This window comes from Apium graveolens, chromosome 5 (assembly GCF_009905375.1).
Source record: "Apium graveolens cultivar Ventura chromosome 5, ASM990537v1, whole genome shotgun sequence".
Taxonomy (NCBI): Eukaryota; Viridiplantae; Streptophyta; class Magnoliopsida; order Apiales; family Apiaceae; genus Apium; species Apium graveolens.
Window position 1 is genome coordinate 30,107,668 of NC_133651.1, and position 11,989 is coordinate 30,119,656.

The following is an 11,989-nucleotide window of genomic DNA, read 5'->3' on the forward strand; positions in this document are numbered from 1 at the left end:
GGTGGATGTCTGCAGGATCTTGTAGCTATCTGTTTGGTGTCCCAAAGGATACCTCCTCACTCTCTCTTCTAGCGTTGACCTACGGGGATGCTACTGACTCTGAAACTGAATCAGGAGAAGTTTTCCCAGTATGCGGCCTTGATAGTGCTGATAGTAGATCATCCCGCATGTCTTCCTCCAGATCGCATGTTTTTTGTCTTCAGCATGCTTTCGAAGTGGAACAAAAATTGCTTCCGCTGGGGGGCGTGCATATGTTACTCCTTTGTCATCCAGGTACATTTAGTAGTAGTAACATAGCTTATTCTTAATAATTAGTAAACAATCTGTGATACGTAATACTGAATTAAGTGATCAAAAGTAATTAATTGTGATTTTGTCATCTGATCTAATATTTTTTTCTTGTGGACCTTTATAGTTTATAAACAGACACACACATCTCATTCTTTTGGCCGCGGTATACAGAGGATTCTTTCTTTGTATCTCTACATTCGTAACTTTCAACCCAGAAATATACATAGAACTCCAGAAAGTGAACTAATTGCTATTTCTGTTAAAAAAAGTGAGTAGCTCAACCCCAAACCCTGGGACCTTAATTATTGTATATAAACCATTATCCAGTCCCGTCACGTGTCATAAGCTTGTATACAATCATAGTTTAGATATATTGTGTGGTCACAACTTGGCTCTCCTTTTTTCTCTGTAAGTTTCCTTACTGTTTTTTGGAAACTTAATTAGCATCAAAGAGTAAAATGTGTTATGTCTATCAACGATAGTGCTCTGACAATTTGGTGCACGCTGCAATGAAAATTGTGAAAATTAATATACTTGACATCATATGTATTGTTGCACGAACTTGCCTTTCGTGTTACCAGTCCTTCTAATGTCATTAAGCAATGCATTTGTGCAGATTATCCCAAGTTTCAAGCTGAAGCAAAACAAATGGCTGATGATCTGGGAGTAGATCATCTTTTGGAGTAACATTGACTTCAGGAAAGCAACTGGAGAAGACAGTGAGAGCTTCAATTCCCGTCTAAATAGTGAAGTGTCCACTCATGGTAATTCTGACTGGAGTGTAAAGCTTGGGGTTAATCTTTCTTATAGCGCTGACCTTAGTCGCTCTACGATTGACAGTAACCAAATTCCAAACAACTCAGTGTTGTACAAGGCATTTGGACACAGGCCTTCAGCTGATATTTCACCAACCAAGATTGATCGGAAAAGGAGTGTTGTTGCTGGTAAATGGTGCAGCAATGTCGTTGCTGATGGGGTTCAGAATGAACAAGAAAAACTTGATCTGTCTAAAACTTTAGCTAAGCAACAGGTTCCGGAACCTGATGTTATGCCTGAGATTATGTCAAAAACGCAAACAGTTGATTTTTCCTCTGAAAGTAGCAAAGCCGCATTAAAGAGGAAGAGGATGGCTGATACTGAGCCAACCTCACAGATTGAGTCTCCTGAGATTCAAGAATCAGTTAAGGATGCACCCAGAGGTAAATATGACATACAATACCAGAGAAGACATAAGCTCAAGAAGAAGGAAATCCAGGTGAAGTCTCTTCAGCCTGAGAAAGAGCGGGACCAGTGCCCCAAACAGTTAGACGTCAGTATGGAAGAGAAGCTGGAGGAAGGTGGGCCGAGCAGTAGACTGAGGCCAAGAACTGGCAAACAGCCTAAAAAGAATGACCCGGCACTTGTTAAAGCTATAGGAAGATGTGCATCAAAGAAGCATACATGCAATAAGACAGAGTATGCTTGTAAAACTGAGGGTTGCCCGATGAACTTTGGCTCCAAACAAGAGCTGGTGCTCCATAACAAAAACATATGTTCAGTAGAGGGTAGTGGAAAGAAATTTGTCCTACACAACTATCTACTCCAGCACCAGAGAGTGCATCTTGATGACCGTCCACTGAAATGCTCTTGGAAAAATTGCTCAAAGACGTTTAAATGGGCATGGGCTCAGACTGAACATATGACAGTTCATACAGGTGCACGTCCATATCTCTGTGGTGAGACTGGCTGTGGGAAGACATTTCGGTTTGTGTCAAATTTCAGTCGCCACAAGAGGACGACCGGACACATGGGGAAGCTCCAAGAGTCGGAAAAGAAAGGCAAGAAGAAGACCAAGTGAGAAGACGTAAGTTAATAAGTAGGTTTTTATTTTTGTATCATTTCTATATATCATGGATCAGCCAATCGATAGTTAAGTAGGTTTATCTCTGTGCAGTTTCTAAATACATTCCGCGGGAACTGCAGGAGGATCAGACTTGGCGATTTTGGTGGCTAAAGGGGGCTGCCGGGCACTACATTCACTCACATTTTCCTGCAATACATTGCACTTGTTATGTGATCACTCATGTGTTTATTGGTTATCATCAGTGCCATGTATGGTAAAAATAGTGAAATGTTACTGTTTTTTAAACTGTTAGTCATAAATCATGATTAATCTGTAAAGTGTCTAGAAAGAGACTTCTTGAGCTGGGCTATATGTTACATTATATCTCTAGGCTGGGCTTATATTTTAAAGGGGATCCGGGAAATTTTTTTTAAAAAAACCTTTATTTAAATTCTAAATTTGCAGAGGGAGAGAAGATAAGTACTAATTATTTCCCTTTAAAAAAAAGTACATTTATTACCACACATATTTTGTTTTTGCTGTAAAAAGTCTGTGTACACACAAAATACAATAAATATATAGAAACAAAAAAGCCCACTGTAAAGCAGAAGCCCAGGCAGTTTGTTCTGAGCAGAGCAGAACTGTGTGAGCTTTTTTATAAAATTGATTGTGGTTTTTTTTTTATTGTGAAATGCTGGTTGAGAATGGAGGGAATTAAAGAAAAAAATGAGCTTTTAAGTGAATTTAATCAAAATTGTGGGTTTTCCAAGAATTTGAGTGAAATGACTAATGAGGGTTGTTTGAGTGGTGAGGAAAAGAGTTCTGAGTTGGTATTTTCTACGGAGATGGATGAGAGGAAGAGCGAAACCGAGAAGGGTTTCGATAAAGATGGAAACTTTAAGGAAGAAATTGAGGGTGAGAGTGATCAAGGTGGCTTAGGGGGGTTTAAAGATAGTGGGGGTGAGAATGAGGGTAAAATCGAACAGCGAAAATCCGATATGGGGAGTGTGGGGGATAGAAATGAGGGGGATTTTGAGGGTGGTGATAAGGAGGGGAATGAGTGGTGTGAGAATGAGAATCGAGTCGGTGATAATGATTTGGGAGGTTTAATTAAGGAGGCGAAAATTGATGAGAGTGGAAAGTTTATTGCCGTGGAAGGAAATGGAAGTAATGTCAAGAAAATGAATGAAGGGGGTAAAGTTAAGGAGGGGATTGAGTGGAGTGAGATTGACAATGAAGTCGGTGATCGTGATTTAGGAGGTTTTATTAATGAGGAGGCGAAAATTGATGTGAGCGGAAAGTTTATTGTTGTGGAAGGAAATGAAGATGATCTTGAGAAAATGAAGGAAGGGGGTGAAGTTGAGGGGAATAAGTGGAGTGAAATTGATAATGAAGTCGGGGATCGTGATTTGGAAGGTATTAAAGACGCGGCGGAAAACAAAGAGAAAAACCCTGAAAAGCGAAGTGTGGTGGAAGGAATTGAAGGTGATTTTAAGATAATTATGGAAGGGGATAATGATAAGGAGGTGATTAAGTGGAGTGAAATTGAGGAAGCGGAATATTATTATAATCTTGAAATTAAGAATAAGTGGATCGACAAGGGAAAAAAAGTGATTGAAGACGATGAAGATGGTTGGGTTGAGCATTGGGATGATGGTTCTGGAAGAACTGAAGGTGATGACGAGCAACAGTATCTCAATAACTATGAAGATGAAAAGAATGTAAATGAGCAGTATGGTGAGGTACCTTATTGGTACGGGAATGCAGAAGGGAATCCAGTGCCAAGGAAGGGAAAGGAGCGGTATGGCGAAGAACCTCATTTGTTTGGGAATGCGATAAGGGATTCATTGGGGTTAAATTATGAAAATTTTAGAACTTATACAAATCCTTTGAGGTCTGATGCAGAAGATTGCTCGTTTTTTATGAAGACAGGGACTTGCAAGTTTGGATCGTATTGCAAATTTAATCACCCGCTTAAGATAAAAAACCAGGTATTATTTAACTTGCAATTAGTTCTCTAATTTATAAGGAGTTAATGTCAATCTTAAAATAACGGAGATATGGAAGTTTGTTGTGTTGAGCAAAAATTATAAGTATTAGTTTAGTGTAGCAAATGTTTTACGTTGCTAAGAGATAGTATAGAAATTTCATTGCTTTGGTAGTGTATCAGGTGAGTTTTAAGGTTAAACTTGTTTTATTAACCTAACTATGAACTTTGAACTTTTTTCAGGCTGCTAGGGATACATTTAAGCTGAAGGAAGAAATTTATCATAGCCCTGGACAGGCAGAATGCAAGGTTACCATCATTATCACTCTTATGCGTTATATGTAATATGTGTATACATTTTACTTTATTTTTTTGAATGTACATTATTTTACTTCATTATGTATATATATTATTTGTTTGTGCATAGATATAATGTATCGGAGTATTACTTAACAGTCATATGGTGTATATGATTTTTAAGAGGGTCGTTGATTGGGTATCAAAATTCAAAACTAAAATGCTAGCAACACTGTAACAGTATATATTGTCTAGTAAGAATTATAAACAATATATTCACTAATGAATCTGGTTAAGTTGCTTTAAGAAGCCTCCTGAAAAGTTATGAGTTTTGGATGATTGTCACTTGTCTGGAAACTTTGTGCCTGTTTGGCGGTTCACATAAGCATCATTCTGAGGTAAAATGAAATGATGGGTTCAACTTATTTGGACCTGTTTGGCAGCTTGATGCAAATGTGCTTTTACATCTCATATTAGCCCATAAGCAGAAAGTGACCACCACAGAAAGTGACCACCACGTACATTCTTCTTATCATTCTCTTATTTTTCATGTTAGTTAAAAGATTTTGTCACCTAAGATTTATATGTTAATATTTAATATGGAGACCTCGGAGATCAAGTATGTTCTGCAATCAAAACACTATGAAATATATTATTTTGTGAAGTATGTTTTACGAATATCACTAATTCATTAAATTTGTTGAAGATCATTTAAGTTTAATAAGTATAATGTGTATGTTCTGCAATTTGAACAAATGTTCTGCAAACTAAACATGTTTTGTAGAATAAAATATTTTGTAATGTTCAACATGCAGTACACGTATGATATTCCAGATTTTGAATAAAATAATGATCTTTATAGAACATAATTCACAAAATAATACATTTTGCAATGTTTTTATGGAAGATTTTAGCTGCAGAACATAAGTGGTCTCCGTGGTCTCCAACAAAAACGTGGTCTCCATAGAAGTTGATTGAAAATTTAGTTATAAGAGTATTAATTATTTGTTAATGTAATTGAACTAGGAACTCGTGGATCGCAAAATTTGATGAGATTCATATTGTAATTTTTTTATTTAAATTTTTACTTCTAATAACTAATATTTCAAGATTTCTATTTTTTTAATTTCATCTTTTTATTTTTATAATCAGGTGTTTTATTTATTTTAATAAAATTTTAGTGTATTAAAATTTTGTTTTTTAACTTATAAGTTACGATTTACCAAACACGTTGTCAGCTTAATAATAACTTATACCTAAAATTTTCCAAATACCTAAATAACTTATAAGTTACGATGGTCATATCACTTATATGACTTTTCAACTTTAGGTGATAAGTTACAATTTTTAAGAAACCCCAAACGGACCCTTTGTGTTATGCAATCTCCAAGTAATCTAATATTTTTTTTACTTCCTTTTGTTCTGGCTTGTCTGATCGTTGTCATTAAAAGTTTTAATTTTATGCGAACTTTGATGTTATTATACTTAAATCCTTATTTTCTGTCCCTTTCTTCTCACATTCTCTGTAGAATCAACTGCAAACCTTTTCTGTCTGTTATAACCTGTGGATATTCTAATTGTGTACGTTAGAGATTGGTTTCCGTAGGCCCTTATAAACTTCAGGACATGTTGGTTGTCCATTTTGGTCAACTTTACAGTAAAGGAATCTATGTCGATAATCATTTAGCAAAATAAAGTCTGCACTTTTTCATCTCCTTCCTTACTAGTCTGTCTTTCCTCTGTTATTTGTGTCATTTATTTCCTACTTTCATCTATTATGAAGGACGAATTTGATAAAATGAACTTGCAAATGTTAAGTCTGCTACTCATTATTAAGCTTTGAATCATAGCTCATGTATATATTAGTTTTTTAAAAGAAAAAAGAAAAAAAGGGAAGTAGGTAGAGTAACTAGCATTTTCTTATGTTGATTTTTTTCCTATTTGTTTACACGATTTATCAGTATAAAAGAATAAAAGAATTCCTGTCCACGATTATGTAATTTGTTTTCTCTAAGTTGTGCTTAATGTTGATTGCTGAATACCACTTAACATTCATTCTTGTGCCTTTTGCAGTATTACTTGTCATCGGGTGGTTGCAAATACGGTAAAGCTTGTAGATATAATCATATCAAAGGAAAAGCTGCAGTGACCCCAAATTTAGAGTTGAACTTTCTTGGTTTGCCGATTCGAGTGGTAAAACTTCTCTCCCTTTATTTTCAAGTTGACTTTTTTTATGGAGTCTGAAAGTTTCATAAACATTGTTTCTATGTCATTAAAAATGAATACAGATATAGATGTAGCCATATTTTATAATAAAAAAAAGGGTTATTGAGGCGTTTTTTCTTATTTGTAATTATTTTGTTAATAGCTTATTGCTTATGAAGGATTTTGTCAGTGGATGATTATATACTTTAGTATACTTCAGTAATATTTTATTTTCATTCGACATGTAATTTCAAATTCTATGGCATGTTGATGGCCGACAGGCAATATGTATATTCATATTAGTTATCTGCAAGTCTACAATTGCTACATATATTATCCTATTTGTATTCAGAACAGATACACATGCTGATTTAGGCATGCATGTTCTGTTTGTTGCTGTTTACTTTTTCTAGCAACATTAACTTAATCTATTAATACTAATGCTGAGAATACATGAGTACATAGTTATTAAAATATAACCTGAAGTCACTTGTGTACAGATTCTCTAATACGTTCTTTGGTTGTACAACAGGGGGAGAAAGAATGTGCTTACTACATGAAAAATGGTTCATGCAAGTATGGGCCAAACTGCAGGTTTCATCATCCTGATCCTACAGTGGCAGGAGGAGGTGACCCTGTTTCACCAGGTAGGAGTGGTATTTCAGCAAGAATGTTAAACAAGACTGCTCCCTTCAGGCCAGTTATAAATCCACCAAACCCATCTGCTCCTCCAAATGCAGGATGGAATGGATATCAGGTATTTTGTAACTCATGTGACAATCTTTGGATATAAGTTTGCAAGTCCAATACCGTTTCACATCTGTCATTTTCAATTATTTTCATAGGTTACCCAAAACACTTGTTTTGATCCTTAATGTTGGCCTGAAATGTTACAAGCCCGTGCATGTTCATGTCATACGGAGAGTTGGGGGTGCTAAAAACTATATATGCATAAACATTAATTGCACTGAATGAAAAAGAAAAAAGCAACTGTTATGAAACTTTTTGGATGTCACAGCACTAATTTTATGCAGTACCTCCAAAGTATGCTTTAATTAGTAGCCAATGACATTAGTTGCAAATTCAAGTACTGCTTATTTGGATATAATCAGAAGCAATAGTGACAAATTTAAACTTTTTAATTTATTAATGAATTGTTATTTCTTTTCTTTTCTTTTTGCCACCGTTCCCATTGTATTGACTCTGGTGCTTTTATCTTATCAACAAACCACCAGGCAAGTTCTGCTTTACTAAATCTATTTTGCTTTTATTTTTCTTTGAACTCTTAAGGCTCCTGTCTACACAACACCAGGAAGAAATCTGCCGATTCCCCCAGCACTTGCAATGAACATTCCAGCAACTAGTTCCTTCTATGCACATTCCCGTAGCCATCTGATAGTAAATGAATTTCCTGAACGACCGGGCCAACCTGAATGTAAATTTTACATGAAAACTGGGGATTGCAAGTACAGATCTGGCTGTAAATTTCACCACCCTAAAACTCTAAATGTTACCCATAGCAAGGAAGGTTTGCCTTTAAGACCTGTAAGTCTTTCTTTCAATTATTTAGCTACAATGATTACATTAGCTTACTATAGTTTTTAAAATAGGATCACTGGCTTGCACTACTAACTGGTAACCATATTGCTCATATAATGATTTTAGCTCTCTGGTACAACAAAATTTATTGGACATTATTTTTTTGTCTCATAATTCATAAATGATTTAGGGCCAGAGCGTCTGCTCACACTTCAACCGTTTCGGGATTTGCAAGTTTGGGCCTTCTTGCAAGTTCGATCATTCAGTAACTAATTGTACTTCAGCTTCTTCAAATGGGTCTGATCACGGTCGTCCTATTCAGCTTAGTTGCTTTGCAGATGAATATGGGGAGTGGGAGATGGAGCAGATGCGGTCCATCTAAGAATTATGCAGTAGTTGAAGAAAGTTAAATCATAATGATCACATATACTTTAAAACTTTTCCTAGTTTACCTTGTGTCAAGCTCTGCCAAGACTTTTTGAAGGATGTTATGTTGTTTTTTGGTGTTATTTTAAGACATGCATGTAAGACTCCAGTGAGCATATCTTGGTATCAAGAATATGCTTGCAGAATGGTTGGATGTTATATGATATGTAATCTGAAAGTGACAGTTATGTGTATGTTTTTTGGTCTATTTGCAATTCTGTTCTGGTGAAATGCATGGTTTCATGCAACATATCCAGAAGGATAATGTGCATGTAGTTGACCAGAACAGACTCTACTTGGAATTTGGTTTAATTAGCTTCATGACTATAATATCTGCTTTTTAGGGAAAAATTCTTGATTGTTTATTTGTTTGCTATCATCAATATTAGAAGGTCTTTTCTGATTATTATTTTTTTGAAACTCGGAAATAGTCTCTAACCATTCGATCAGGTTTGGTGATGTAGCAAGGAAAAGTTGGGAATCCAACCACAGAAGGTCAGTCCCTGTCTGTTTGATTCTAATTTGTTTTGAAGTAATTCTTTCTGCAAACAATAGTGACTTCAAATGTTACATTGTAGTTATTCCTCTTTTTCTGTTATGTTGTCTCCTTATGTTTGAAATCTGTACTTCTGTTTCCCTGACTTATAAATTATCAAGTGCAAGATATAATCAAAAATATATTATGTGTTAGCTTTATATGTAAATTATGATGCACCTGTTCAAAAGAATTGCCTCCACTCTTTGAAATTATTTATTTTACCGATGTTTAGGAACTTCTCTGTGTATGATATTGGGAGGCCTCTATTAGCTACCAGAAGTTATTCAATGTAGAATTTGCTTTGAACTTGGTAGTTCATGTCGAGGAACTTACGCTGAAATTTGTACACAGGTGCCAAAATGTTTCCAGATATAAGTCTCGGAAATAAAACAATAGCCATAATAAGAAAATTACCTTAACTAACTTACAAGTAGATTTCTAGTCAATCTAATGCAACATCAAAAGATGCAGAAGCGGCCGCTCTCTACAAGTCTATAGTCTAACACAGAGAAGTTTGATTTCTCATGGTATCTATTGCATCTACCGCTTACACCAATAAAATCAAAACGAAGCTGATATCAAATCATCTCAACACCGCTAGTTGCAGATACTTGATTTTCTTCCTTAACCATTCTTCTCCTCATCTCGACAAACCATGTAAACCACTCAACTACATAATCATAAGCACTAAGCAATATATAAGTGCCGATTCCTCCTATAATCCCATTAGAAATAGAATATGTGATAGGCATGAGCAGCATTGTCACAAAAGCAGGCACTGCACTCTTTGTATTGCTCCAATCTATATCCTTAACAACTCTCATCATCATTACACCAACCATAACTAAAGATGGACCGATTGCCCATGGAGGTACATTAGCCAGTAGAGGTATAAAAAACAAGGATATGAAGAAATATAGCCCTATGATTATACCTGTTAATCCTGTTCGACCTCCCTCTCGTATCCCAGCTGTTGATTCGACAAATGTGGCAATAGGTGACACTCCGAGAGCAGACCCCACGATCGTCGAGCCTGCATCAACCATGTATGCTACATACTGACCCTCAAATGAACCTTCCTCATTCACAAACCCTGCAACTTCTGCCATAGTATACAATGTGCCTGTAGTAGCTAACACATCTACATATAACAAAGTCACAAGAGCAACCCACACTTCAACTATGTTAAAGTTAGTAAAATTAATAGCTCCAGCAGTAGATTTTATACCTTGAAAATCCACCACCTTTTTAAAATAATTATAATTTGTGTCACCTAATGGAGTATTAGGAAAACTTGTTACACTAGTCCCTCTGATCCATGATACTAATGTAACAAACACTATACCATAAATCATACTTCCCTTAATCCCCTTCATTAACCCGAACGACATGATCAAGAACCCGACCGCCCCCAGCCAAAACGTCGGACTCCTCATTTTCCCACCGGCACATTCTCCCGTCACCGGATCAATTTTCGAACAAGCAGTTAATGTCACTAAAGTTGATGGGTCAGGACCAACAAGGCCCACACCTTGATGGGCCTGAAGGCCCACAAACGCAATGAAAAGCCCAATACCAGCCGCACAAGCCAACCTCACAGGATGAGGTATCAACCTAGCCACCTTAGCACGAAGCCCAAAAACAGCAATCACAAAAAAAGCACACCCTTCAACCAAAATAATAGCCATCCCAGTCTGATACGAAATAGGCCCAGACCCATGAAAGCCCACAAGATTATAAGCCAGGTACGCATTTGGGCCCATACCAGGAGCCAAGCCCAAAGGCAAATTAGCAAACAAGCCCATAGCAAAAGACCCGATCATAGAAGCCAAAGCAGTAGCAACAATGAGATCACTCTTAACTTTTGACACACACAATTCATACCCACTATTGGGCTTGATTGTACAGTCAGGCCCAACAGTTTGGTTCACCGGAACAGAACAGTCAGAAACAGAACAAGGCCCACCAGAATCAGAAATAATAGTAGCATTAAGAGTAATAATATAAGCCATGGTAAGAAAAGTGGCAGTAGCAGCAGTTAACTCAGTAGTGAAACAAGTGTTTCTTGCATCTAACTTGAAGTACTTGCCAAGTTTGGTTTGTGCAACACTTTGGTTGATGTTTTTTTTGAGTCTTTTGCATAGACTTGAGCCCATTTTTGCACACAACTCTCTTCCCATTCTGTGTTTATTTTGAGAGCGGTGGTTTTTGTGCAAGATATATAGATACAAAGAAATTTGTGAGTATGTTTTGGGTTTGAGTGGGAGGATCTACATGTATTAGAGGGGAGAGATTCTGTGGGAGATAAAATAGTGGAAATTGGAGTTGGGAGTTGGGAGAGCGACAAAATGGTTACATGCGGACTGCCTCACTTTTACCTCTTATACACTAGTACAATACAAAAGGTGGTGGTGTGCATTCTTTTCTTTTGTTATTTTATTATTATCGTACTTTTTTGATTTGGAGTGTTTAATCAGAGGAATTGATTATCAGACTATTTTTTTGAATAACGTGACATGATAGTCGTGTTTTAACTTATGTATATATATACGCGGATCATATTTTATTATTAGAAAAATTAACAATTATACATATTATTCGTAAATATTTTGAAATAATTATGGGAGCTAATTTGAGATATATATATATATATATAGAGAGAGATAGCATTTTTAAAGATTCGTTAAAATTTGGATGTATTTAATAAAAAGGTTAAAAATTTCTAGAAATGTGATGATATTGATAAAGTTTGGAGGATATTTAGTTAGGAAGATTGGGGTATTCAATTAAGATTCTATCTAATATCTTATGTGAATTGTAAAATTAAATTTGATGGTATTGAAGATTTTATATATTAGTGGATTTCGTTGAATTTTGTGTTTCT

At 35.9% G+C, this 11,989-nt stretch overlaps 2 protein-coding genes across 3 annotated transcripts; one reads left to right on the forward strand and one right to left on the reverse strand.

The window, feature by feature from the left end:
- Positions 1-8,915, forward strand: LOC141723763 (uncharacterized). 2 transcript variants are annotated; one of them, XM_074525652.1, is made up of 8 exons: positions 1-273; positions 908-2,134; positions 2,225-4,104; positions 4,344-4,409; positions 6,471-6,590; positions 7,135-7,359; positions 7,893-8,147; positions 8,332-8,915. In XM_074525652.1, the coding sequence occupies exons 3-8, from the start codon at positions 2,818-2,820 to the stop codon at positions 8,521-8,523; spliced, it is 2,145 nt and encodes a 714-aa protein (XP_074381753.1). In that variant the 5' UTR covers positions 1-273; positions 908-2,134; positions 2,225-2,817; the 3' UTR covers positions 8,524-8,915. The 2 variants fall into 2 exon arrangements, with proteins under 2 accessions (XP_074381753.1, XP_074381754.1); XM_074525653.1 differs by having other exon boundaries at positions 2,254-4,104.
- Positions 8,916-9,477: 562 nt separating this feature from the next.
- LOC141723765 (adenine/guanine permease AZG2) lies at positions 9,478-11,465 on the reverse strand. The gene has a single exon (XM_074525656.1). The coding sequence runs from the start codon at positions 11,283-11,285 to the stop codon at positions 9,684-9,686; it is 1,602 nt and encodes a 533-aa protein (XP_074381757.1). The 5' UTR covers positions 11,286-11,465; the 3' UTR covers positions 9,478-9,683.
- Positions 11,466-11,989: the final 524 nt, after the last annotated feature.

Excerpts from the sequence above, each read along its gene's own strand:
- LOC141723765 (XM_074525656.1), bottom strand. The coding sequence starts at position 11,285 with ATGGGAAGAGAGTTGTGTGCAAAAATGGGCTCAAGTCTATGCAAAAGA.
- LOC141723763 (XM_074525652.1), top strand. The coding sequence starts at position 2,818 with ATGGAGGGAATTAAAGAAAAAAATGAGCTTTTAAGTGAATTTAATCAA. Across the intron at positions 4,105-4,343 it reads CGCTTAAGATAAAAAACCAG|GCTGCTAGGGATACATTTAA; the intron begins GTATTATTTAAC and ends AACTTTTTTCAG. Across the intron at positions 8,148-8,331 it reads AAGGTTTGCCTTTAAGACCT|GGCCAGAGCGTCTGCTCACA; the intron begins GTAAGTCTTTCT and ends TAAATGATTTAG.